The 27785-nt window shown below is 37.2% G+C and overlaps 1 protein-coding gene across 1 annotated transcript; it reads right to left on the minus strand.

The window, feature by feature from the left end:
• Positions 1-1477: 1477 nt before the first annotated feature.
• gfod1 (glucose-fructose oxidoreductase domain containing 1) lies at positions 1478-27764 on the minus strand. The gene is made up of 2 exons (XM_065258880.2): positions 26770-27764; positions 1478-9726 (listed from the first exon to the last, which is right to left on the minus strand). Exons 1-2 carry the CDS (start codon positions 27020-27022, stop codon positions 8804-8806), a joined length of 1176 nt encoding a protein of 391 aa, XP_065114952.1. The 5' UTR covers positions 27023-27764; the 3' UTR covers positions 1478-8803.
• Positions 27765-27785: the final 21 nt, after the last annotated feature.

Below are 27785 nucleotides of genomic sequence, written 5' to 3' on the forward strand. Positions count from 1 at the left end.
CATTGAGAATTTAAGATAATATCATCAAATGTGATCAAATATGTTACCAATGCTATGAGTGGCTTGTGTACATTTTTAGATATCAGAAAAGGTGAGATCAAGTTCAGGATGTGATCAGGAATTTAAACAACCCAACATTGTATGATTTTATTAAAAAAAATGTGCATTTTTGTCAAATCAACATATATTTTCATGTTATTTTATCTAAACAAGTTGAAATTGTTTAATTTTTAAAGTTATTTCAACTTATGACAGGGCATAACTTAAAATACTGGGTTGAATTGACTTGTTGTTTTAACTTCATGCTGCATTTTTACAGTGAGTTAGTAAATAATTGTGAACTTGTTTAATTAATCCAACAGTCCATTACAACATCACCACAAAACATCACCTGTCTCTCTGTGTCCCTTACGGCAAAAAATACATGTCTCTGGCCCAAAATATGTTTTAAGTATATATTAAATACATTTTGTTGAAATTAAAGCTTGATTGAATATATTTTATAATTTGATAATTTAGTTTTAACCTTCTTATATTAACATATTTCAAAATGAATTTCAGGGGCAATAAATACATTTCAAATTTTTTAGTGCATATGGCAAAAAAAAGTTTCCTGTCCAAAATATAAAAGTATAGGTTAAACAAAGTTTTTCTTCCAATGTGACATGAATAAAATGCTTTAACATATATTTATTTTCCACTATATTTCAAAATATACAAACAAAAAGAAAATATATAGGTGAAACATACATTTCAAGATATACTTCAGCACACTGTAAAAAATTATTTGCTGTCTTAATTTTGTGTTCAATTTTATGTTGATTATGTCATTTCAACTTATTTATTTTGACTAGTGATGACTTTTTATAACTTATAAAATGAAGTTGACTTATTTTAACGATTTTTTTTTATAAGTTGTAGTAAATAACAGTAAGTTGAAATGACTGAGTTGAAACCATTTTTTGTATATTTTGAAATATATTTAAAATGATATTTGAAAATATATTTTTTGCCGTATAGGGTGACTCCACACAAACACTGAGCTTCATTTAATCTGCTGCAATATCAGCATTTGTTCACTAAACTCACAGATTTAATGATGTTTTATTAAGAAAGTTCAGGAGGAACACTTTAAATAATCTAACTAATCACCTTGTTATTGTGACCAGCTGTCAATAATCATCAATCAGATGTTCACCTCATCAGCATTAATGGAAACCTATATATGAACCCTCTTAACAATGACTTCAGAAATATATCTTGTGTATAATAAAATTATATAACAAATATAAGAATATAAAACATATAGACTAAAGTATTATACGTGTGTATACATTTAATCACAGCTATACTCAAAGGCTGAACAATAGCAGTTATGTTTGTTTATTTCATTAGTGAGACAGATATCACAGCTCAATGAAACATCAGTTAGAGACTTTATGTGAAGTATAAGAAACAAACAGATCCAGAAAACATCAAGGGTCTGAATTTAAATTTATTTCATAGAAAGCACAGCATCAGATACTGTAAACCATCTCAGAGACTTTCTGAACTCTCAGAAACACATTTCATCATACATCTGTGTAACACTGACAGCTGTTCTCAGAACAGTCCAATGATGCACTTTAATGAGCTTTGTAATTAACATTGAACAGAGTCACGAGTCATTTCTGCCATCCATCATACAGCAGAGAAAATCTCAAACTTAATGCTGCTAGTACATGACATTATTACAGCGATAAATATGAGTCAGTCCATCACTCTCAAATATATACAAGAGTCCATGCGTCCACAATATACATATAATACAATAAATATCATCAAAATAATTCATAAAACATTGAAATGAACAGCAACTGATAATACAGCACTGCTGATGGGCAACTGAGATACTCACGATTTATTTACACAAAATATATCTATAAATATATGAAAACAATATGCATTATACAGCGGCTCTCAAACTGGGGGTGTGAGATTGTGCCAGGGGAGACACATTTTATAAAATACATTAATTTAATATAAGGATGTTTATTTAAACCTCAGATAAATAAGGCTACTAACCAACAACACTACATTGTATAATTTAATATGTTTATAAGTTTTGTAATGTTTTATGTCATAACATTTCTTTGGAGGCCAGAAAAAGTATGCACCATACAAAAGGAGGGCCGCACGCTGAAAAAGTTTAAGAAGCACTGACCTACAGTATTGACAAAGATGTTGATAAATTAATGAAGTGACACATGTAAGGGTTTTGTAAAGAAGTGAATTGGGATGTTTATTGCTCGACCATTTTGTAGAATTGATTTCTTTCTTGTCAGTTTATTTTTCTTGTTGGGATAGATGATGTCTCTCTCTAAAGGTTTAATGTATAAATCTTCATTAACACAATCATTCATTCATTAAGAAGCATTGAAGTTGAGATATGAAATTTTATGAGATATCTTCAACACATAAAAACCATTGGGGCAAGAAAGAGGTGTAAATGTTTAAGATTTAAGTTGGCACACGGTTGATGAGATTTAGTATTAAAAAACATGTCTGTCATTTTCACCTCCATCCATTCAAAGCTGATGAGAGCTAAAATATGACTTCTGGTTATAGTCAAAAAACATCTGGATTAATTGTATTTAGCTTAATGATAGTATACTGCTGTAAACCATCCTGTCTGAACAGATTTTATTATAAATCATCATAAATTCAAAGCAGCACAACAAATACTACTATGCTGTTATCTATAATTGTACTTTTGTAAAATGTAAATTTAAATAAATCAACATAATTTATTATTGAGAATGAAATTATTTTTCAATATAGTAAAACAAAATAAATATTGTCATGAAACAATGCCTATAAACAGTGCTATAAACAAGCTTAATTTTTTATGTGCATGAATATATATATTCTTATTTCTTGATTTTAGAAAACACACGGCTCAGAAATTCTGAAAGCTTTTGTGACCTGGTAAGTCTTGATGTTAAATGTTTAAGTGTTTCTTATTAGATGTTTCATTAAAATAAATGAGTTTTTCATCTACTTAAATGAATTTTCACCAAAACCAGAGCACTAAAAACCCTTTAAACTAGGGGTGGGCAATAAACCGGTATGATAGTAATTACCGGTATTGTGTCACGCCATGATATGGATTTCGCAAAACCGTTGATACCGGCGTTACATATTTTAAATTCTATTTTTGCACTTATCAGGGTTCCCGCGGGTTGTTACAAAAAACTAACCTTCAGAAAGTTATATCTATGGCCTTAAAACGCCCAGATCTTCATTCTAGGACTTAAATTTAACTTTAAGACCCCGCGGGAGTTTACACAAGTCTTAAAAGTCATACCTCCGTTCCCGAGATGCGCTGTCCACAGAAACACAAAACGAAAAGCTCCAAACGCACTTCAATCCATTTTTAATCATAATTTTTTTTAAGAGGATGCACATAATAGTGCACGCAAATCCTGCCAAAGACTATATTCCAGGTGTATACAGCGAGTTTGGCGAGAAACAAGACCGTGGCTTACCTAAGCATTACCAGGTTCTGAAACATAACAGGACCCAGAAGCGAACAAAATCAACACTGCTTTATTGAAAATCAACTTAAACAGTCGGACTGTCAAGTCCCAAGGCACCAACAGCGCGTCAACAGTGTTATACATTTAGGAGGCTTTTTTTTACCTCACTGCTTCAAAGGCGTTTAACGGTGTTACTCCCTTTTCACTCAGATCTGCTCTCTCTACTGCGCCCTGAACGCGCTCTCCAGGTAAGCGATTGGATGACGGAAAGCAAGAAATTACCGTAATAAACCATAATTTCCCAAAAAGTGCAATTTATCTTCTTTTAAGAACCATTCCTTTTTTGATAGCGCAAATGGTTGAGGAGTTACGGTTAAATGAATAGTGCTTTCAGAGTGCTTTAGCGGATAATGTAAGCAACGTACCAAACACATTGAAAACAGCCTTTAATGGTAAATTTTGTTTTCTTAATGCAGATTTATTAATTAGAGAGGCTATTAAACAATACATAGTGCATATTTACGCATAAAAACGTATGAGTGGAGTGTTTTTGGCAATGTGAATCTGCTGGTTAATTAAATTAAATGCAATTAAATGCATTCATTAATGCAGTTAGGGATTAATAATAATTTAAAGTGAGATGGCATCTCCCATCAAATGTTCATATTAACAACAAAAAGAAAATCGTTCTTTGTATATTTATAAATCAAACAGACACAAGATATACAGCACACAGCTTTAAAGTTGTTGGACGTAGCGTAAAACATTGTAATAAGGCACATAGCCTACCAGCAAATGACCATACTAATTTCCATATTTTCATACTTTCCATATTAGTGACAATACGCATAAGAAGATGAGTCCACCCATCCACACAATGGCGCTTTGAAAGGAAAAAATGGGAAAAGATAAAAAATCATGTCTATGGCCAATCCCTCCCTTATTAGTAACATAAGGTTAAAAATACAAATTTTGTCTGTAATTTAACTAAGGTTTACTACAGTGTGACTCCAAAATGTTTTATCTCATATGGCGACATACCGTAATACCGTTATACTGGCTGAAGAGTGAAAAATACCTTGATATGAATTTTTGCTCATACCGCCCACCCCTACTTTAAACTATAAACTCTTTAATGTGATCATTGAAACATTCATGTGTGTTTGCATGCACTGCCCATCAGGAGAATAAAGACCTCACATTCATGTAGTTTTACTGTCCATTACATTTCCAGTTGTAATGTTTTCCACAGGTTCATGTCAAGTGACTTAAACATACAGCAGGTGTGACTTCAGTTAAATGTCTTCTGTTCAATTATTCATGACAAACATCTAAACGTCCTCTTTACATCTGAAGCAGCTTTCAAAACATCTCAAGATAATAAAACAGCATTTAACTCATCAAAACTATTGAGAATCTGTCACACTAAAATCCCCAAATATAAAGAAAATAAAATTATTTTGCATAAAGAAATTTAATAATTTTATTAGATTTTAGGGTGAAACATGACCCAGTGACATTCACCGACTCATGATATTCAGTCCCTAAAACACAACATTCAATCTAAAAGCATCATTCACAGACAGATCATGAATAACATCAAGAAGAAAGAGGAATCATCTGCAACTTTAAAATAAATATGAGATGAAACGCTTAATATTATTAAGATATAAACAGAGATATGTTTTAAATTAATTATTCTCAATCTTTTGTCCTACAGAGATGTTTTTTTACTTGTGCAGTGCTTAAATTTATTAGATCACAGAATCATCCAGCATCATGAAGTGTTTTAATGTCAACTATTTCCTTATGAAAGTTCACAATGTTCCATTATTTTGAAATTCACTTTTGAGTTTGAGTCTGCACATTCAACCATTAAAACTTATTTAAACCATTAAAACTGTGATGCAAACCTTACATTGGGTCGATTAAATTAGTTAAACTCTGTTTGTTTTATAATATATGCATCCCACATGTTGATGAAAGTAATTGTGTCTGAGGTGTTGTTTGTGTTGGACTTTTATGTGATTGTGAGATCACAGTGGATGAGTTTCAGATGTAATTTATTAATGCCTATTTCTGTCTCAAAAGACATACTGTATACTTCATAATGTGATGTAAAACATTCAGTAAAATAATAAATACATCCCTACACTGCACAGAGCATCTTTACAGTAATGTACACCAAGCAGCAAAAAAAACAAAAAACTAAATATACAGCCATGTATTTAATTTAACAGTACAAATAAAAAAGTAATTCTGCAAAATATTTTATCATTAGGGTGTAAAAGAGCCATCATGACACAGTGAGCAGTCCCACAGTGATATAATACAGACAGCAGACACACAATCTGTCTTTACTGAGATGTTACACTGAACAGATTTAAATCAATTAATTAAACTCTGCAGCAACATTAAGCTTTGCAAGACATCTTGTTTAAGACTAAAAACAGTTAAAAAGAAAGGGTATGATTAAAAAACACATAACCATAATAATTGTTATTACTTTTGTCCACGTACACACCGCAACATTTGGAAGTGACACAACCATATTTAAATCAAAATTTCAGTGTGCGTATAAAAATAGTCACTCTTGCACTTTTACTGTAAACAGATCTTTTAATCCAAAGCGACTTACATTGCATGACATGTTTTACTGTAACTTATGACTCGGGACGGCCAGGAGAAACTACAGTAAAGATTCGAGAAGAAACTACACTGAAGATTGCTGGAAAAACTACAGTAAACTACAGCAAAGATTGCTGGGTACTACAGTGATATTACAGTAAACTACAGTAAAGATTACGGGGAGAAACTACAGTAATCTACACAAAAGATTCGAGAAGAAATTACAGTAAAGATTGGTTAGAGAAACTCCAGTATAAATTCGTGAGTTCTATATTGAAAATTCCAGTTCCAACTAAAGTAAGACTGCTGGGAGAAACTACACAAAAGACTGCTAAGTACTACAGTAAGATTACAGTAAACTGCAGTAAAGACTGGTTGGAGAAACTACAGTAAACTGCAGTAAAGATTGCTGGGTACTACAGTAAGATTACAGTACACTACAGTAAAGGTTGCTGGGAGAAACTACAGTAAACCACAGTAAAGACTGGTTGAAGAAACTACAGTAAACTACAGTAAAGATTGCTGGGAAATCCAGTAAGATTACAGTAGGGATGGGACGATTACCGGTTTCACGATTAACCAGGATAAAATGTCCTGACGATTAGTATTATCGTTTAAAATGTAATTACCTTTACAATTACAAGCGTGTTAGATTACTGTGATTTTGAAAACTTGCTGTAAATCCTGTCCAGCCAGAATCAGTTTGACGCAGGCGTGCACATGCAACATAGTTTTTTGCACAAGAAGACATTTAAGGGATAATGTATTGTTTTCATTCATGGTAAACTTATTAGACAGATTTATTTTTTACAACAGAAATAATTTCAGGGAAATGAAATATTTAATTGTGATTTTCAAAAAAAAAAAAAAAAAAAAAAATCAGTGTGTGTCAGTTCTTTTTGAACATTTCCATCTCATTTTAACAAAACCATGATAATATTGATAACCGTGATAACTTTGGTCACTATAATCATGATATGAAATTTTTATACCATCCCATCCTTAGATTACAGTATACTACAGTAAAGGCTGGTTGGAGAAACTACAGTAAACTACAGTATAGATTGGTTAGAGATATTTCAGTAAAGATCTAAACTCACACAATGTTTCTGTGATATTGCATCATCTCAAACATCTGGATGAAAGTGACATCACTGCATTATTAACTAGTTGTTCGTGTTGCTTCTGTACACAAACATTTAATGAATTTTTCAAGAGTGAATTCACAATACAGTGTGTACAGAACCAGCATGTTATCTGCAGTGTGTACGTGGCTCTCTAGAACAAAAACTGATTCAGGGATGAAATTATCCATTGACAATAAAGCACATTATAAAGCTTAAAAACAAATCAATGTGACAATATGAATGAACTCACGATACAGGCATCATATATTCAGAGTGACAGCACACATTCATGACAGTCTAGCACCTTAAACATTTTCAATAATAACTTTATATTAAATAGCCCTCGAGAAAGTGCAGCGTTCTGAAACAGTTTAAAACAGCAACTCCCAGTCTGCCACCCAAACACTGATCTCAGGTCAGTTCAGACTGACTCACACACAAAAGAAATAAAATGCAACTAAATGTGTAATTGTGTAGAATTATGATACCACACACTTGTCAATTTTTATTAAGGAGAAAATGATTCCTACGTCTTTTGTTTGTAATGTTAAAAGCGGATTATATGAACTACGTCAGAGAAACGTTTGCATGCGAGTCATTCACCGTTTTACTGTAATTTTTATGTCATTTAAAAAAATGTAGGCATATGTAGTTCTTATTATTATTAATCTTTGATTTTATGGAGAGTTTCTTTGTCTCTGTATGCTAAAGAGTGTTGCTGCTGTGTTCGGTCGCCTGGATGTCCAGATTGAAATATTGGTCCTGAAACAAAACAGCTCGGGTTTACGACTCTGAATCGTTCAGGCGGAAAATGAATGGCTGTAAAACTACAATACACTTACACTCAAATGACCCAAAATGTCTTATTGCAGCTCATACAGATGCTGAGACTGTACATATACGCTTTGAACCAGACTGAAGCGATATGCTTTGCGTTTTGTCTACCTCGTACTACACAAAACAGCATTTTCTTAAAAGAGTGTTAGTGCAGATTTCATGCATGTCCAAACACTGGATGACTGCTAGAGTTTATATTCACATGAATACGTAAAACACTCTCATGCTAACACAAGATCTCAGCTCAGACGAACAATGCCAAACAAATTGGTACCATTAAACTAAAGCCATACTGAAGAGCATGACTGGATTACAATGTTTGTTTCACTGCGATATAAATACAGACATGTCACAGGAACAAAGACCTTGTGTTGCTTATCTAGACAGATTTATTGCATACTTGACTACTTGACCGGTGGGTCTCTAAGAGCCCCAACAATGGACTTTTGTAACCACTGGTCTACACACACACATACGCACGTATTACAAAAACACAGGAGATGCAATGAAGCCCAAACCAAAGTCTTTGCAACGCATATTTCACTGTTAGCATGTGTTCAGTGTGTCGTATTCCCAGTAGACATCTCTCCAACTTGTGAATCCAACTTTCTTTTACCTCTTGAACATTTTTCTTGCTTTCTTGCATTTTCCCAACCTTTTTTCTCCAACTGTAGGTGTATCCGTTGAGATGCATTAACAGTACAGTGACATCCTGCTGCGTCGCATGGCCTCGCTGATCAGGTAGGCGGGGCTTATCTCTGGTTCTTCTGTCATCACAACAATGTTCTGCCACTCGCCACACTGATTGGACTTTTTAATCGTGTCTACAACACAAAGCGCGTACAGACAATCCTCAAAGGTGGCGGCCATCGTAAGCGGCCGACCGTCCCACGTGCGACGATCCTCTTGGTCCTGAAAGGCCTGCCGTACCGCCTGAACCATGCAGATGGTGCCGGTGAGGTACGGAGATGGGATGTCCCGGAACGCCTTGTCAGGCAAAGATGCGTTTCCCATGGACGTGTCATCCTTCAACAGCAGCTCCTGACCGCCTTCGCCGTCGTTCTTTTGTCCGTACAAGTCCGTCCCGCTCACCCTCAGCCTACCGGCCGTTCCCACGACCACCACCTCCTGACGAAACTCACCCGGGACGTTAAAGTTGAGCGTGACCGTGCAGCAAGCGCCTCCGTCCAACACCATCTGAAACGTGCAGAAGTCATCGCTGGTGATTTGACGGATGCCCCGGATGTGGTCGGTCTGCTTGACGAAGGTCTTTAGGAAACCGTGCACCTTCACCGCACGCCGGCCGGTCAGAAACGTCAGCAGGTCGATGATGTAGCTGCCCACCGAGTGAAGTCCACCTCCGCCCATCAGGTCATCGCAGCTCCAGTTGTACTTCTTGCCGAGGAGACTGCCGGCGTGCACCTGCGCCTCGCAGACCAACAGCTCCCCTACGTAACCTTCTTCCAACAACTCCTTCATGCGGACGAAAGCGGGGAGGAAGCGTAGCACGTTACCCATGATGCTCAGCAGCTTAGGGTAGTACTGCGCCGCTGACATCATTTGGAAGGCGTCCAGGGGCGTTGCCGTCCGGTCACATATTACGTTTTTTCCAATACCTACGAGAAGAACAACTTATTTTAAAAGATTTGCATTATAGAGTTTGGCTAATTTGAGTATGTGTGACAAATAAAACATCTTGAATCACAAAACGTTCATATATACACTCATATATTCAGTCTGCCGCCATGTTGAAATCAAACAGAGGCTGTGAGGGATGGATGTCCTTTAAACCTATTGTTTTGTACCGGGATGCTGCTCATTCAGCCATCAAAACACAGAAAATACATCGTTTTACAAATTTCCACAGGACAAGAACCTCAGAAAACGTCCTTGTTAAAATTAGAAGGGACATATGACCTAACTTGAGATGACAACAACTTAGTATGCATTTCCAGTTTGTATAGATCATAAGAGTATGTCCTATGTGTTTTCTCCATTATTATTTTTAAGATATGAACATTGACAAAACCCCATTTGAACCCCCAAAGTTGTGTACAATGAATGAATTCAGCTGCCGTTGTTTCCGGACAATGTGCTTAAAAAACATACCGGAGAGAAGTTTTTAACACATTCATGCCTTGCTTTTTGGTAATCTGTATGAATTGGAGATATGTACGTACTTAAAGGACTATATTAGTGTTTTAAGGAAAAATAAACATGCGTACAACATGAGGAATTAGAGATTAGTCAACATGCTAATAAGTTATAACAAAACAGATTTTATGTACACATTGCACTGCTCTTATCTCAAAATAAGGTCATGTGTTCTTCTCATTTTAACAATCCATGATTTCTGAGGTTCTTTGTCCTGTGGAGATTTGTAAAACAATGTATTTTCTGTGTTTTGATGGCTGAATGAGCAGAATCCCGATACAAAACAACAGGTTTAAAGCGGACGCTCTGGACGTCCATCCCTCACAAACCTCATTTTGGAATCAACATGGCGGCGGACTGAATAAGACATGGCACAAAGTGGGCAGAGCGAGTGATTTTATTCTCAATAGGGAAATGTGGGGGAAGAATGGAATGAATGGAGCCACATTACATTTAAAGAGCTCAAATCAAACTTTCATTGCATTACTGCTGCATTCCTGTAGAGGGCAAACTTTTCCTAAATATTAATTTAACAAATGACTTGGCTAGCTTCAAAATAGAAATATTATAAATGTGTGATAGATAAACACTTATGATGAATACATAAAGAGATAGTTCACCCAAAAATTAAAATTCTGTCATCGTTTATTCACTCTCATTTTGTTACAAACCATTCATGAGCCCCATTAATTTCTATTGTATTCTTTATTCCTACTATGAAAGTGAATGGGGCTTCTGATCGGTTTTAGTTAAAAACATTACTTAAAATAACTTCCTTTTTGTTCTTCAGAACAAATAAATTTATACAGGTTTGTACCAACGTGAGAGAAGATAAATTACAGAATTTTCATTTTTGGGTGAATTATCCCTTTAACATTTAGCATTAGATGTATTATACTTATAAAGGTGGTGAATCTGACCAAATCTAAGCTACAGAAACTCAAGCTGGGATGCACATAATCTTAATGTGATTATCCAACTAACTGATATTTAAACTAACTGGTATAGCTGGTTTAATAAGCTAGATGACCAGCAGAGAGGTTGGAACGTTCACCTTCATCACATAACCTGTTTGTTCCTGAAGAGCCTGTTTGATGAAGAAATGTGCCTAAAGATCTACTGCATGTCAGCTAACAGACTGATTATGTACTGATGAAATTAACATATACTGTATTTTACATTTATTATATATTTATATATATCATTTACAGAAAATATATATCCAGGAACTCCCCACCACATATACAATCACTCAGACTATAACATTACTGTGAGAGAGAGAGAGAGAGAGAGAGAGAGAGAGAGAGAGCAGATGTTAATGCTTTAGTTCTTCTCTCTCAACAGCACTTATGCATATGATACATGCACAAACACACATGCACAAACACACGCACGCAAACGCACAAGCAAGTGCAAACACACGCAAATGCGCACAAACACACACACGCAAACGCACACACACAAACGCACAAGCAAGTGCAAACGCACGCAAACACATGCACGCAAACGCACAAGCAAGTGCAAACACACGCAATCGTGCACAAACACACACACACACATGCACGCACATGCACACAAACGCACAAGCAAGTGCAAATGCACGCAAACACACACATGCACGCAAACGCACATTCACACACAAATGCGCACAAACACACACACAGACACGCAAACGCACACACACACAAACGCACAAGCAAGTGCGAACGCACACAAAAACATGCACGCACAAGCAAGTGCAAACACACACAGACACTCACACACATGCACGCACACACACAAAATGCACAAGCAAGTGCAAATGCACGCAAACGCACAAGCAAGTGCAAACACACGCAATCGCGCACAAGCAAGTGCAAACGCACACACACGCGCACACACACACACACGCACGCACACACACACACACACACACACACACACACACACACACACACACACACACACACACACACACACACACACACAGTGTTCAGTGTTATGTCCTGACAGCTATTGTAATCTATATTTCAATATTTATACACAAAAATAAATATTTGATTTGTGATGCGTATCTAAGTTAACCCTGTCGATTATTTTACATTAACTGTGTTCACTAAGACAAGCAAACATCATTTCTAATAAAAAAAAATTATGATCTGTAACTGTAATTCACACCAAAGCCCAAACATCCACCTAACAATGCATTAAATCAACTCATAACACTTTAGTGAACACACAACAACATACAGACTGAAGCATCAGGACTTCTGGTGTCAGTGACGTGTTAATCAAACCACCAGTCAAAATAAAACATCTCACACAATATCTTACAATGTCCTGAAGAGCTTTATAATGACATAAGTGTATAAAATAATGACCGGTTTTGGTTGAGAATGATGGGGGAGAGAATTTTGTGTTTGATCTTAAAGCTCTGATTTAATGAAGTTTTATCTGAAATCGTGAACTCGGCATTAGATGAAAATCTCTTTAAAATCAAAAGTGAGACATTTAAATACAGCTTATAAAAAGGAAATTGAAATAAACATGAACTGCTTCATTATTTTTGAAGTGTGTGAGATATAAATTGATTGTGAAGTCATTCAGTGGTTCTGCTCTGTTGAGATCATCAATGTTGTTAAACAGTCAATGAGTTTGATCGATTATTAAACACTCAGGATCTTAATAGAGACTCAACACTGACAGACATAGAAATGAGACATGAGAAGATAAAAAACCTACATAACACCTCATGATGAAACCCAAAGCATGTGTAAAGAGATACAGAGAGAGTAAATGACGTTAAACACACCTGACCTGACCCTGTTACCTGAGGGTTTAAAACATTAAAACCAAAAGCATTCAAGCGAGTAAAACAGGTCTGACTATGAAATGGAAACAGATTTCTTCAAACAGTCAATCAGTCTGATCTCACATTTACATGTGTGTCTCAACCCATGAATGAATTGATCTGCTGCATCATAACACATTACATTCACATTTATGCAATTTGCAGGTGCATTTTTCCAATGTGACTTACAGTGCATTTTATCAATATGTGTGTTCACTAGGTTTGAACCCATGACCATTTGTGCTGCTAACGCAAAAAATCGTTAATAAAGATCCTTGTCAAAGAATTACATTTTTGATTAGTTGGTCGTGACTAACCACCTGCTTCATGCAGCTTGAACTGTGTCCTTATAATTAAAGTCAGGAGCTGTTTCTCATACAGGTCGAGCTGCGTGATCACAGTCAGGTATGTGCTGCTGCTTCTCAACGTGCAACCAGCTTGTTTAAAAGCAAGGCAGCGTTGCCAGATCCTCTGCCTTTCGGCTAAGTTCTGAATTTGGCTACTCTTAAACTGTTTCTGCAGGTTGATGTTTTCTGTGGGTTAGAGATCGAAGGATTTGGTTCATTAGTTGTTAGTCATTGGGATGCTTTTGGGCTAATTTTGAATGAACATTGGGCTGGTTTTGCTACACGGATCTGGCAACCCCCGACAGGACAATGACGGAAGCAAAAGCGCAAAAGAATGTTGGCGAATAAGTTTAATTTCCTTTAATATAAGTGAGTTTGTATTTGTTTTATTGTTGTTGTTTTTTTATTAGTATTTAAACAAACTAAGCATCTGTTTTAAAGTAAGGGGTACCTCCAAGTGTTTTATTATACAATGCATGCATTTCACTTTTATGTAATAATAGCTTATTTATTTTGTTAATAATGAATATTGTTAATTCTTATCAAGGTCTAAAGTTAAATTAAAATGAGTTTGGGGCAAAATTTCCTCAAGCACACACTGGCAGCCGTTGACTTTTTTTTGGGGGGGGCGCACGATGCGAAGTTCATCACATGTATGTAGCCCATCGTATATGTGTGGTTCTTAAATTCAAAATGTGTGTTTTTTAGACACATCTAAAGGGTTTACGATAAAAGAGACGCTCAGGTTTGCCAGATACTCGCATAATCTCATGCGTAATCAGAGTTTAGTGTTAAGGGAGTGTCTTGCGTGTATTTTGTGAACGTGAGCGTCTCTTTTATCATAAACTGTTTTGACGTATGTGCAGCAGGCACTTATTTAGACAAAACACGTGATGCACATGGATTACGTGACGCAATAAATGCATATTTTGAAAACACGAGCAACACACGACACTCCGAACATTTATTTTGAATAAGTGCCCCTCGGAAAAGCAGTCACAAGCCGCCACTGCAAGCACATCCCTGAAGACTCAGTTTGTTTTGTTTGTTTATGTTTTGAAATTTAAAGATGTTTTACTATTTAATAGCAGCACAACCTTTTTATTTAGGCTTAAAAAAAACAAAAAGATTACGAGTTAAACTCTGTAGTAGTGTGTGGCTTTTGCACTTTTACACATGAGTACCCTAATTTAGTGCCTGATTTAGCTACATTAAGTAAAACATAATCACTCAATTAATGTATTTTTAAAGTAATCGTTAGTTGCAGCCCTACAAAAAAGTCATAAGTAGATGAACCATTCACATCTAACACACATTTATTAAAGCAACACATTATTCATTTATTGTGTGCTTGCGTATGATAAAATAGCACTTTAAAATGAATCAATCACATGTGTATGAGACTGAGAAATCATAAACACAACCCACAGCATCATATAAGAGCTACAACCATAAAACAACAGCGAAAGAGAGAGAGAGACATCTGACAGCCAGCAAAAACCATTACTGAGATTAAATTACAAATCTCTGGAGAGACTGACTGCACACCAGTACACACACAACACACACAAGACAAACAGAAATCTGTGATATACGTTGTGTAATAATTATGAATGTTTTCATGTTGTCACTTGACAATCAGATTTGTTTTCCTCACAACACAATGGTCTGAATCTACCATCATATGCCAGGAATAAACATGAATGGAAAACCAGGAAATCACACAAAAATCAAGATATCAATCTGAGATGTTATCAACTGTGTGTTTTACAGCCCTGAACATACTGTTTACTGGAAAATACTGCTCATGAAGACCTGTTCCCATCAGATGGACAAACAAAAGAAGATAGATGTCTGCTCATTCTAATACCTCTCATTTACACATAGTTACATTTATAGATTATAATATTACATTTATCCTTTGAGAAACATTGAGGATTCACAGACCAGTAGGGCTTGTAGGCTAACATTTTATCCAAAACGACTTACAAAAGTGAGGAACAGCAAGCGATTCGAAGTAATGCAGTAGTATTGATTGTATTCAAACACATTTCCTTAACATACCACTGTTTTTATTGGTCAGATGTTAGCTGGTATGTTAATCATTCAGTACCACGGTATTACCATCTTACAACATCACTACAATAATAGGATCATAAATGTATTTCTCATGTAGTACAAGAGAAGACATTCATCTGCTGTCAGGATGGCATCTGTCTCGCATCTCTGAGGGCCAGTTAACCACAAACTAACCTTTATCTTATTAAAACCTCATGCTTACTGCAATAAAACAATAACCAGGCGTACAGAAGGATGCAGATACGTTTATAAATCACAAATAATCATCATTATTCAAGACAACCTTGTAATCCTTTATCATGTAAATGTGCAGACAGTGGGTGGACACGATTAGCTTTGTGCAATCACTGCAAGCCGTCTGTCTTTAAATAATCCATGATGTCAAAACAAAAAGATCTTCAGCAGCAATGAAACGTTATTGTTGCCGGCGTTCTGGATGAAAGATTTCTTCATGCACACATCTAAAAGGTCTTGCTGTGAACAATATTTCATTTCAGTGTTGTAGCGATGTGTTTGCATGACTGTCCATTTGTGTAATGATTAGGGATGCACCGATAGGATTTTTTTTGGGCCGATACCGATTTAAACAGACAACTTCTGGCCGATACCGATGCCGATATTAAATACTTGTATACAATACTATACAGTTGTTCTATTTGCTAGTTTATTTCTGCATCAAATTATTTTTACTGAACATGGATTTGATCTAATTAACATTCAACTGACCAACATAATAAGAGAGACACAAATTAAGCTTAAACAAATATAATAAGACAACATGACAACCTTCAAAGGTGGTTTTTGCTATTCAGCATTTATTTTATTAACAACATTAACTCGTTTTTTTTTACATATAATGGATTTCTTTATGCAGTTAATTAATAGGCCGATACCGATTGTTTTTCTCGTGCTATTGCCGATATGCCGATGGTTTCAAATTCATCAAAAATCGGCCGATAAATATCGGCGGCCGATACATCGGTGCATCACTAGTAATGATGATGTTCAGCATCTATTCATCTTCATTGTGTACATATTAAACTATTAAACTAGGAGGGCTGAGACCCCAAAGCTTTCCGGACCCAATGCCAGCCATGTTATTTCTGTTATGTACACAATGAAGAACAAAAACTCTACAGTAACTGATGAAATATGTAAAGGGTTAATGGAGTATCTGAAATTATTACATTATAGCCAATATGAATCAGTTTTACTTCTGTTATATTTCTAAACTTTAGCAAACACCCTGTAATCCTAATCTCATTCTTATCCCGATATAATTATGCAGCGGATCGCAGGATGTACTGTAAATATCAGCTGTGGAATACTGAATCTCATCCTGACAGATTCGCAGTTAAAAAGAAATTAAGAAGAAATTTTTCATGTCAAAAGAAAAAACATATAACAGCTTTCTGACCCCTCATTGTCTTCTATGTTTTATTATTGTATTAATCAGGAGTGCTTCACACGTCCTGAAAAGTCAAAACCTTTCCATCGCCCCTGGTGGCTGGCTAATAAACTTGCTCTCTCCATGTATAAACGCATACAAAAGTTTGTTTTTGCATAATATATGTATGTGCACTGTGTGTAATTGTTTTGTATAAATACACACGCATGCATGCATGTATGTATTTAAGAAACATAACGTAAAAATATACATAAAAAGAATATAAGATTTATACACATGCGTGTATTTATAATTGTATTACTATTTCAAAATGAAACTTTGTCTATTTTAAAATAACATCCATATAAGGTTAACCGAGAACAGGAAGGATGCTATCAGACATTGTGGCTTGAATAAAGTTTGGCCATCTTTCCATATTAAGACAATGACAGCATAGCAAAAGTTGACTCATAGCCTGCAGATCACATTAGCAGCTTCGCCACTAACACATCCTGCCGCCCATTTCCTGTGACATCACCCACACATACACATACTTCTCCTAAAGGTAACACAAGTCCCTTCTTTACTCTCAGAGAACAGGATGTAGTCACAGACCACAGGAAGTGAGATTGAATGTGGCTTCACCTTTGAAATGAAAAATCTTTAATAGTATATCTACTCTTCTACAGCGTTGTGTAAATGGACAGCACTGTGTTTTATGAGAGTAAGCTGAATGTAACTTAGAACTTTTGTCCAAAGTTATTTACAGTGCATTCATATGTACACATTTCTAATCCATTTGTGTTTCTTGGGGATCGAACCCACGATCTTTGCTCTACCAATTGAGTTCCAAGTACATTTATGATTGAGCTCATTCCCAAAAGAAAACAAATTACTGCTTTCCGAATCCTATTCAGCAGTCTACAGAGACAATCATGCCCCGTTTACACGAAGGAAAGACACAGATATTTCCCTGCGGCTTTTCATTTACACCAAAACCTAGTTTTTATTACAGAAAATTATTTTTTCTAAAACCTCTAGCCAAAGTGGAGATTTTTGATAATCCTGGTTATGTGTTGTGGTGTCAACTTGCGAAACAGGGTTTTAGGTTCTAAAACGTCACATTATGCACCAGAAAATGCTTAACGTCATGTGAGTATTGTTTGAAAGGAAGAGTAAGTCGCTTGTGTTATTCATTGGTGTCGATTCTGAGGATTTTGATTGGCTTGCATGGCTTTATTCCTCTCCCTACACTGTGTGCACGATGTTATTACTGAAAATGGAGGCGGGAAACTATTAGTTTCTCTAAATCAGAGGTCCCCAACCACCGGGTCACGACCCAGTACTGGGTCGTGGACAAGTTGCCACCGGGTCGCAAGAACGTCCCGAAAAAATGTGTATAATAGCCACGTAATGGCTTAATCGGGTATTTTGTTCTGTAAGTTCATTTAGGTTCCATTAATTATTAAGACTAAATGGGCAGGCAAACTAGTAAAACAATGAAAGTAAAAAACAATCCGCCAAAATATGGTTTTACACGTCTATAGAAAATATACTATAGCCTAAATAAAGCAATTATAAATTTTCCTAATGCATGGTTGTTATCTTTACTTCCGTTTAAAATGTAAATTTCGAAAAGGAGGATTTTCAGCACGTTTGAACAGCAACTCAGCGACCCCAACCCCCCCCCCCCCCCAATCTCACCCCCCCGGTCCGCGAATTTTTTTTAAAGCTGAAACCGGTCTGTGGTGAAAAAAGGTTGGGGACCCCTGCTCTAAATACCCGGCTATGTGTAAATGTGGTCTCAATGCCTACATAAATCGAGGAAGCTACAATGCACTATTTAACATTTACATTTATGCATTTGGGGTAAACATTAATAAGGGTGTGTGTCGTCAGTGGTCCCGTGATTCGATTTGGTAATGATTATTATGTCAACAATCTGATATCACAAAGCGTCACAATGAAAATATTTTTAATATTACTGCACAGGTCTGTCTACACTTTTGTGGGCGAGAGAGAGAGAAACGTGCGAGAGCACAGCTTTTTAAATAATCGATTATTTGTTTTTATGCATCAATGCAGTTATCGTTCACAGAAACATTGCGATACATCATAAAAATTATTATAAAAACTATTATATTTAATAGCCCTAGCAATACATGCAATTCATTACATCACTACAGCATGTGTGGTCCCTGGGAACTCAATTTTACCCATTTTAAATGTGTGCTATGTGGTATGCTTATTAGGCCATTGCAGTGTTAGCTTAGCAACATGCTAACGTCAAACTTCTGAAATCGATGAGCTGAGAAATGTTATTTTTGTGTTGTCTAGGTATGGGCTATCATACTTGACAATCACGACACTTTCACTTAAAATTAAGCAGATGGGGATCTTCTGAAGATAAAGACTGTTATGGAAGAAAGCAGCGTCTCTCTTTTTAGCATCATCCACACAAGTTGTCTAGCTCAGGAATGCTCACTTGTCAGTGTTTGGAGACAGCAGACTGAAAGAGCTCCGCCAAGCGATTCATTTGAGCGAACAAAGAGAATTTCACAGAACCTCTGAGACGGTCTCTCGCTCTCACTCTCTCTCTCTCTCTCTCTATCCATTAGCATGTAAATAGTGGTTTAACGTGGTGGATGGGGGACTCCCTGAACAAGTGCTGGCATTCAGTGGATGTATAAGAACAGAAGCATCAGTCTGTCTCTGGGGTCCCTAAGGCGGCCCGTCAACTCTGGTTTTCAAACATTGGACCGTAACAAAGATCCCTGTACTTTAAATCCATGTGGTGGAGGGGGTTTGTTTATTTTGGGATGTTAAAGAAAAACTAATAGCATTAATCACATCAAATTAAATGTATTTATATAAAATAACGGTGCTTAAAAGGATCTTCACAGCGATGCCATAGAAGAACCATTTTGGTTCCTCAAAGAACCATTCAGTCAAATATCCCATCATAACTAGTGCTGAAAAATGTCTAGACCAACCTTAAAACCCAAACATTTGAAATGAATGATTGATCTGTTGTATTTATTTTGTGCTATTGCTGACCGTTTACTTGTCTTAAACAATATGTGAAATTTATGAGTTAGGTTAGTTGTTTTTGGTGTCATAACTTTGTTTATTAAGGTTGCATCACTTGCATGGGCGAATAAAAACAATCAGACCTATATTATTTTAGTGCTACTTTTTATAGGCCAGTAAAAAAAATTGCAGGCCGCACCAATATGAAAAATCCTTATTTTTGAGCCCTGAAAATGTCTGAGTTACAGCAATGACAACATATATCTCAAGTAATAATCTGATATGCATATCATATAGTCTAATGTCATAACGTGACTCTTTTTCATCTAACTGTTGCAGGCATAACAAACACTAAATCACACAGCCGTTTAATAACAAACTGATTTATTTTTAGGTGCCCTCAATCTTTGCAAAGATGAGCGACTGTATATGTACACTGCTGAACTGAAGTCAGTCTGCCACCTGATACCCCACTGTACCGCTGGATCACCGTCTGCCCGCGGCACACAATACCGCAAGAGTCAATGGGATTACATGCATGAATCACAACTAAAGCACAGGATGAAGCAGTATCATCTGACTGACCACACAACAGATTCCACAGCTCATCTCCTTAAATCACGAAGATTCAATCTGATTGAGAATAACTGACTGACATTAGGCATTGATAAGATGGTTGATGTTATATGGGTGCTTTTTAGATCGAACCACATGGAAAGTGGAAGCAAGGAAGGCCAAAAACAACTTTGAGGAGGACTGTAGGTGGCCAAATTGAATGATCTATCATGGGGCGAAGCTCAACATGCTGTCAAGAACAAAACATTGACATTGACTTTCATACACTGTTGTTTGTGAAATGCTAAATGTTAACATGATCCCTTAAATCAATGTGAGCAGCAGAGGACCTGAAAGAGGACAGCCAAAAATGGAGAACAAACCAATGGCCCTCATGAGCTTTGCACCGAAGCTCGAACCCATGTCTGAAAATGAGAGCTGACAGATAATGTTATCTCTTAAACTAACATAAAGCAACAGCTATACATTAAGGATGGACAAAGACCCAGCTATGGGTATAATGAGCAGACATCTAAGACTTGAGAACACCACGGTAAACTCCAGTAATAAGAGAAGGAACCAGTTGCTTAAATGCAACCCAGCAGGACAAACAGGAACGGCGTAATGTGACCACGTGTGTCACATGAATCTGCAATCATGTTGTATCAGGCTGTTGTTGAGTGACTTTAAATGGACTTCTGCCACTACGGCCAATCTCGTTAGATCTGATGTGAGATCAGCAAAAACTCGCATTCCAGCTCCGGGCAACTCATTATCTCTACCGACACGCCACACAAAGTAAACAGGCAAACTGTGAAATGATAACAGCTCCCAAAGAGGAAGTGAGGCGTCATGATAGTTTCATACTGTTTGGGAAAATGATCACTTAATATTGTGCAAGAGTTTTTTGTTACCGATTAGTTCACATCATATTTGAAGTGACCCAATTCCGATTTTTCTTTCTGATGTAGCACAGATCTGATTTGACCCATGAATGACCCATGATATTCTCAGATCAGTTTTAGGCTTTATGCATATGTGGAAAATCCCGGTGTCAAATCATGTCATACATCATTAAAAATGCAAAATCAGCAAATGACATCAATTCGGGTGGACACCATCAGCAATCACATGACACATCTTACTAGCGCAATGGAGGACGAATGCTCCACTTAGTAAAGTAATGCTAAAGTTTCACGTCTTGTTAGAAAAATAAAGCCGTATAATGTTGTATTTAAACAGTGTATAATCATTTAGTGTGATGTTTTCCTTCCTCTGTGGTTTAAGCTGTTCTGGGTCAGTATGTCTACCTTGTTTTGCCAAGTGTTTAGAGTAAATGCTGACATCGGATATGAATCCCTTTTAAAAGATGACGTAAGCGGGTCAACAAATTGGAATTGGGCATCAAGATCTGATGGGTATATCCAGCCAATGATAGAAGAAAGACAAGATTGGTCAAACAAGTTACTCTTATTTGACCATTCGGATTACCGGGAAAAAAATAAAATGAGTACAGCTTAAATGTTTGCTCTAAAGTACATGTTTACTTAGCAGTAGACTCAGAAACCCAAGTCTACTATTGACACAACTTGACCAGGGTAAACTTTGATTGCTTAACACATGATACCGCAGTTTCTGTAATATATGAATCAAGAACAATCTTGCCTAATCTGTTTCAAGGAATTGAATGATACAAGACAAACATGCTGTAATATCAAAGGCATGTGGAAACTCGCGTCGAGTGACTGTAATGAAGCCCTACAGATATACAGAAGACGATGCCATTGTCTTATTAAACTTAAATTCTCTGTATTCATAAAGAGTAACTACAAAACACCCTGACAGTACACTGATGTTGACCTGGACCAGTAAGCAAGCACCTAGTAACATCCTAGCATCCATCCAAAATAGCCTATCAACCACTTAGCAATAGCTTGAAACACCCATAACACTGTAGTCTAGCTGGCCTTACTTGAACTCTCTCTGGGCAGGACTCGAACTCATGATAATTTTAACAAGGAGGATGATGATCTCTTATGCTGCATTCACACCAGCCACGGTATGACGCAAATTTAGCGTCGCCCACTGATCTATATAAATGACTGGATTGCACATAGAACGCTTGACGTAACTGCGTGACGTGAAGCCAGCGCAGAGTTCGAGCCGCCATCTTGTTATACCCAACCGGCAGAGAGCGCCATTGACCTCCATTCAAAATCATGATTAAAATTTACCCCCTTTACAGCGTATCAGTTACACAAGGTAAATTTTTAGGATATGTGTACGTTAATTATTTGTTAATTCTGGTGTTATTTGCAATGTTTATGTTTTAATCGGGCAGGATAATGGATTTATAAAAAAACGTTAAGATGAGTGTGTCTGTTGCATTTGTTAATGACACGGGTATAAATAACGTTTTTTTTGACATTCAGCTACACTGTGACGGTCAGCGTTATTTCTTTAAATAAGTTTAGATAACATAATTACAAAACTAGCAAATTATTGCATGAACATACGGTACAAAGCATGATTATTTATATAGATTTCAGAATGAGCACGTTTATTGTCATTAATACTAAATATGCTGCGGTCTGTCTGCTGATCTGATACTGTAATAAAGATGAATTTATAATAACTGATTAAAACGCAAAATGTACAACTTTCAGTAAATAACTATTTACATGCTTTGGACGTTTGTGTTGTAATAATGTACAGGGTAAGTTCACATATAAAAACGAAGACGAGTAAAGTGATGTTTTATCATTAAAATCTGATAACGTCCATTGATTTAAAAGAACGTTTGGGTATACCACCATGGCGGCGCGGTGGCTTCACAAGTGTGACGTCATGCGCAATCCAGTCATTTATATAGATCAGTGGCGTCGCCACAGGAAACGCGCAAGTCGAAAAATCTGAACATTGGTGGAAAAATGTACCACGTTAACCAATCAGGAGCTTGCTCTAGTAGTGACGTGATTACATGAAGCGAGCAGAGTCGCAGAAGCCCCTCCCATGACGCAAATTTCTGTGTGAATGTCTCGATGATTACAATTTCACAATCGAATGAAGTGAGTACACTCAAAATGTTCAAGAGTCCAACTACACGCAGTAGACACGAATTTGACGCCTCAACTGTGGGTTCACACCAGACAAATTTAAGATTGGCCCAGCTTTTATACAGCAGCTGGCCTCCTTTATGATAGAAATTGCATAGAAACACTAAAAACTACTCAGCAACTGCATGTCAATGCCCTGACAGAGAGGATAATTATCCAGAGGTTATTCTGGGATCATGTTCTTGATCCTCAGAGATGAATAATACTGGCGGGTTATTTCTGACTGTTATTAGACACCTGTCATGTCTGTTTATGTGTGCGTATCTCTCTACTGACAGGACAACAGACCTGGAGAACCAAACCATGAGGCAGTGTTGCAGTCCAGCCCAACTCATTTGAATCCAAGACCAGAGAGTCTTAAGTCTTAGTCAAGACCGAATCCACATCCAGCTATGGTCTCGACTTGGACTTGAATGAGAAGAACTCGACTGTCATGACAGAAACGGACAAATAAATCAAGCCTGAGATGGTCCTGTGATTTCAGTTTGTATTCAGCCTAATGCTGCATACACGCCAGACGCAAAGCATCCCGTTCCTTGCTCTAGATTACTCACAGGATTTAACTTTGTCTCATGCTAATTTTTCACTTCAGTTGAATATTTTCAACTTGCACGAAGACGCATTTGAGGCAAATAGCATGTTTTTGTGGCAATCGCGCCGTCCAATTCATGTAATTTGCATCGCCTGCATGCACTTTCATTTGTGTCCTTGTATGTTATCTACTCGTGCAAATTCGTTGAATTCGTGTTTGGTGTGTACGCCCAGTAATGATAAACCACATTAGATCAGGGGTGTAGTCATGAATCACTGCTAAAATCCTCACAAGTTCATTCCTACAGGAACATGTTCAGAAAATGTTGCTTATAGCTCAGGTGACTCAAAGCAGAGTCTACTTTATCAACTTTACATCTCAGACATTTATTTTAAAATTTCTAAGGAGGAACAAAAAGATGCAGTAAGTCTGTAAGATTATAGAGATTTAATTTTAATTCATATGGATTGCACAGCCATGTTTGCATTCATATTTAAATCTCTGACTTCTGACTGCAAATTTCTGACACTGTTAAGATCTCTTTCAAAACTATGTAGAAATTCAGATGTAATGTTACCTTTTTTCAGGAGAAACATCTGAGAAGCAGCAAAATCACACGCAAATCTTATTTTTTTCTAAAATGCAATATCAAAACTTAACATCTACTTCGTGCCTCAGCGTGTTATTATGTGATGACTGAATTTGTTTCACCATGAATATTAACTTCTGTATGTAACGCTAGGCTACAACCCTGATGAAATTAAGTGTTGGATGTGAAGCAACACCTAACCAACAGCTGACTCCAACAAGACAACACAAGACCAAATATATCTGCCCTCCTTCAGAAAAACATTGAGCAACGGATGAAACAAAAATAAAGATCATTTAATATATTGGGTTGTGGCCTGTTTCACAGCTTGAAAAATTGAATTATAAAATATAAAACAAATATAGCTCATGGTACACACACACACCTAGCACTCATTTTATATGCGTTTCATTTCCTTAGCCACCACGTGTGTGTGTGTGTGTGTGTGTGTGTGTGTGTGTGTGTGTGTGTGTGTGTGTGTGTGTGTGTGTACCTGGTAATTATCACGTTGTGGGGACCAATTGTCCCCATAAAGATAGGAATACCAGTGTTTTTGTGACCTTGTGGGGACATTTTGATGTCCCCATGAGGAAACATGCTTATAAATCAAACAGAATAATGTTTATTGAGAATGTGAAGTATCAGAAAGTTTTGTGTGATGGTTGGGGTTAGGGAATGGGGTAGGTAAGGGGAATAGAATATACAGTTTGTACGGTATAAAATGCATTACGTCTATGGAATGTCCCCACAAAACATGGAAACCAGAATGTGTGTGTGTGTGTGTGTGTGTGTGCTTACAATACTGAAACAATACCTGCAATTACAATAAAAAAAAAATATTTTTGACATCCATCATGGTATTATGCAGTTTTAAACATGTACTTTATCAAAGTAATCTTTCAATACCTTGATGCATTGTGTAACTACCTAAATATATACATAAATATGTTAAACATTTGAGATTACCATCTAATCCCATCCCTTTCCTACAGTATTTATGCTGCCTGGTGCAATGGTACAGTGATGTATCAGAAGGTAATAATATGGTGATTTGTACAGAGTAATTATTTTCATATGCCACAGCATTTGCATAATAGTCCAAGGAACTTAAACAAAACAATACGACAGTATCACCATTCATGGAAATCATAGTAGTACTATGGTACCTTTACAGTATTAGCTGACACAGAATGCTCATCCTAAATATGTGTTTCTATGCATGCAAGTGTATGTATGCGTGTGTGTTTGTGTGTTTCTATGCATGCAAGCGTATGTAGCGTGTTTCTATGCATACTAGCGTATGTTTGCGTGTTTGTATACATGCAAGCGCGTGTTTCTATGCATGCAAGTGTATGTAGCGTGTTTCTATGCATACAAGCATATGTTTGCGTGTTTTTATACATGCAAGCGCGTGTTTCTATGCATGCAAGTGTTTGTAGCGTGTTTCTCTGCATGCAAGCGTATGTTTGCGTGTTTTTATACATGCAAGCGTGTGTTTCTATGCAGGCAAGTGTACGTATGTGTGTTCCTATGCATGCAAGCGTATATCTATGCATGCAAGCGTATGTTTGCATGTTTTTATACATGCAACCGCGTGTTTCTATGCATGCCATGCAAGTGTACGTATGTGTGTTTCTATGCATGCAAGCATATTTCTATGCATGTAAGTGTATGTATGCATGTTTCTATGCATGCAAGTGTATGTTTGTGTGTGTGCGTGCGTGCGTGTGTGTGTGTGTTTGTATGCATGCAAGTCTATATATGCGTGTTTCTATGCATGCAAGTGTATGTATGCGTGTTTGTATGCATGCAAGTGTATGTTTGTATGTATGTATGTATGTATGTATGTATGTATGTATGTATGTGTGTTTGTATGCATGCAAGTGTGTTTGTATGTGTATTTGTATGCATGAAAATGTATGTTTGTATGTGTATTTGTATGCATGCAAGTGTATGTTTGTGTGTTTCCATATGCATGCAAGTGTATGTATGTATTTGTGTTTCTATGCATGCAGGTGTGTGTGTGTGCGCGTCACTTACCCAGTGTCTTAACGGCGATCTGTTTCGTGAGCGGCGGCGGCAGGTTGATGCAAACAAGGTCCACGTCCTGATGCAGCAGCACATCATCGATCCGGTTAGTGTAGAAGGGCACGTTCATCTCTCGCGCAAGCTCCTCCGCCTCCTCCTGTGTTCGACCCCACAGCGCTTTCACCGCGAACCCTTCACTTTTCAGCAGTGGGATGATGACCCGAGCCGTGAGACTGGTACCGAACACACCCACCCCGGGCAACATGTCTGCACCACACGGCCTAACGGTCACACACCTGACGTCACGCGGGTCACCCTACGGCTGCGGGTTCGAACCCCTCAAGGGCGGATCCGTGAACTATGACCATCGCACCCGAGATCAAAACACTGATCCAGACCGGACTGAACCCGTCATGTATGAACTGTATGTGAAGCAAATAACTAATTAATTATTTTCAATAAATTATTATAAGAGCAACACTGAATTCACGTCATCATCATCATCCACCTGCAGCGGCGCGCGTCTCTGAACGACGCCGTTCTGTATAGACGTGACAGTATAATATTATCCTCACAATATTGATTCATTTGTGTCCGCCTTGCAATCTGTGCGACGCGCAACGCTCGCGTCGCGTCGCCTCCGTATCATACAGATGGACGTGAGCGCATTTCTGCTGAGGTAAAGCGATGATGTGACGTTTCCGCACAGGCGCGAAATAAACGATCCCGCAGCGTTATATATATCCTGATGTTATTTCCAAACTCGTCGTTTTGATATCTCCGAGGAGCGTTGTAGCGTCGCGACACCTCGCGCTATCATCTACTGCTGCGGCCGGTGCGGAGTTCCGCCCTCCCCGTTAACCCCTTCAAGACCAAACTTAGAGCGAAGCAGCCAATTATACTATGGCAACTGCTTAACTTATGAATATTAATTACGTATCGTGACGTACGGTCAATAGAACTATCTGATTAGCGCTGGTAAATGGGCGCTGGGTCAGCTGGCAAATCCTAGAGTGAAAAGGGTGTGG

Source organism: Paramisgurnus dabryanus, chromosome 22 (genome assembly GCF_030506205.2).
Source record: "Paramisgurnus dabryanus chromosome 22, PD_genome_1.1, whole genome shotgun sequence".
NCBI lineage: Eukaryota > Metazoa > Chordata > Actinopteri > Cypriniformes > Cobitidae > Paramisgurnus > Paramisgurnus dabryanus.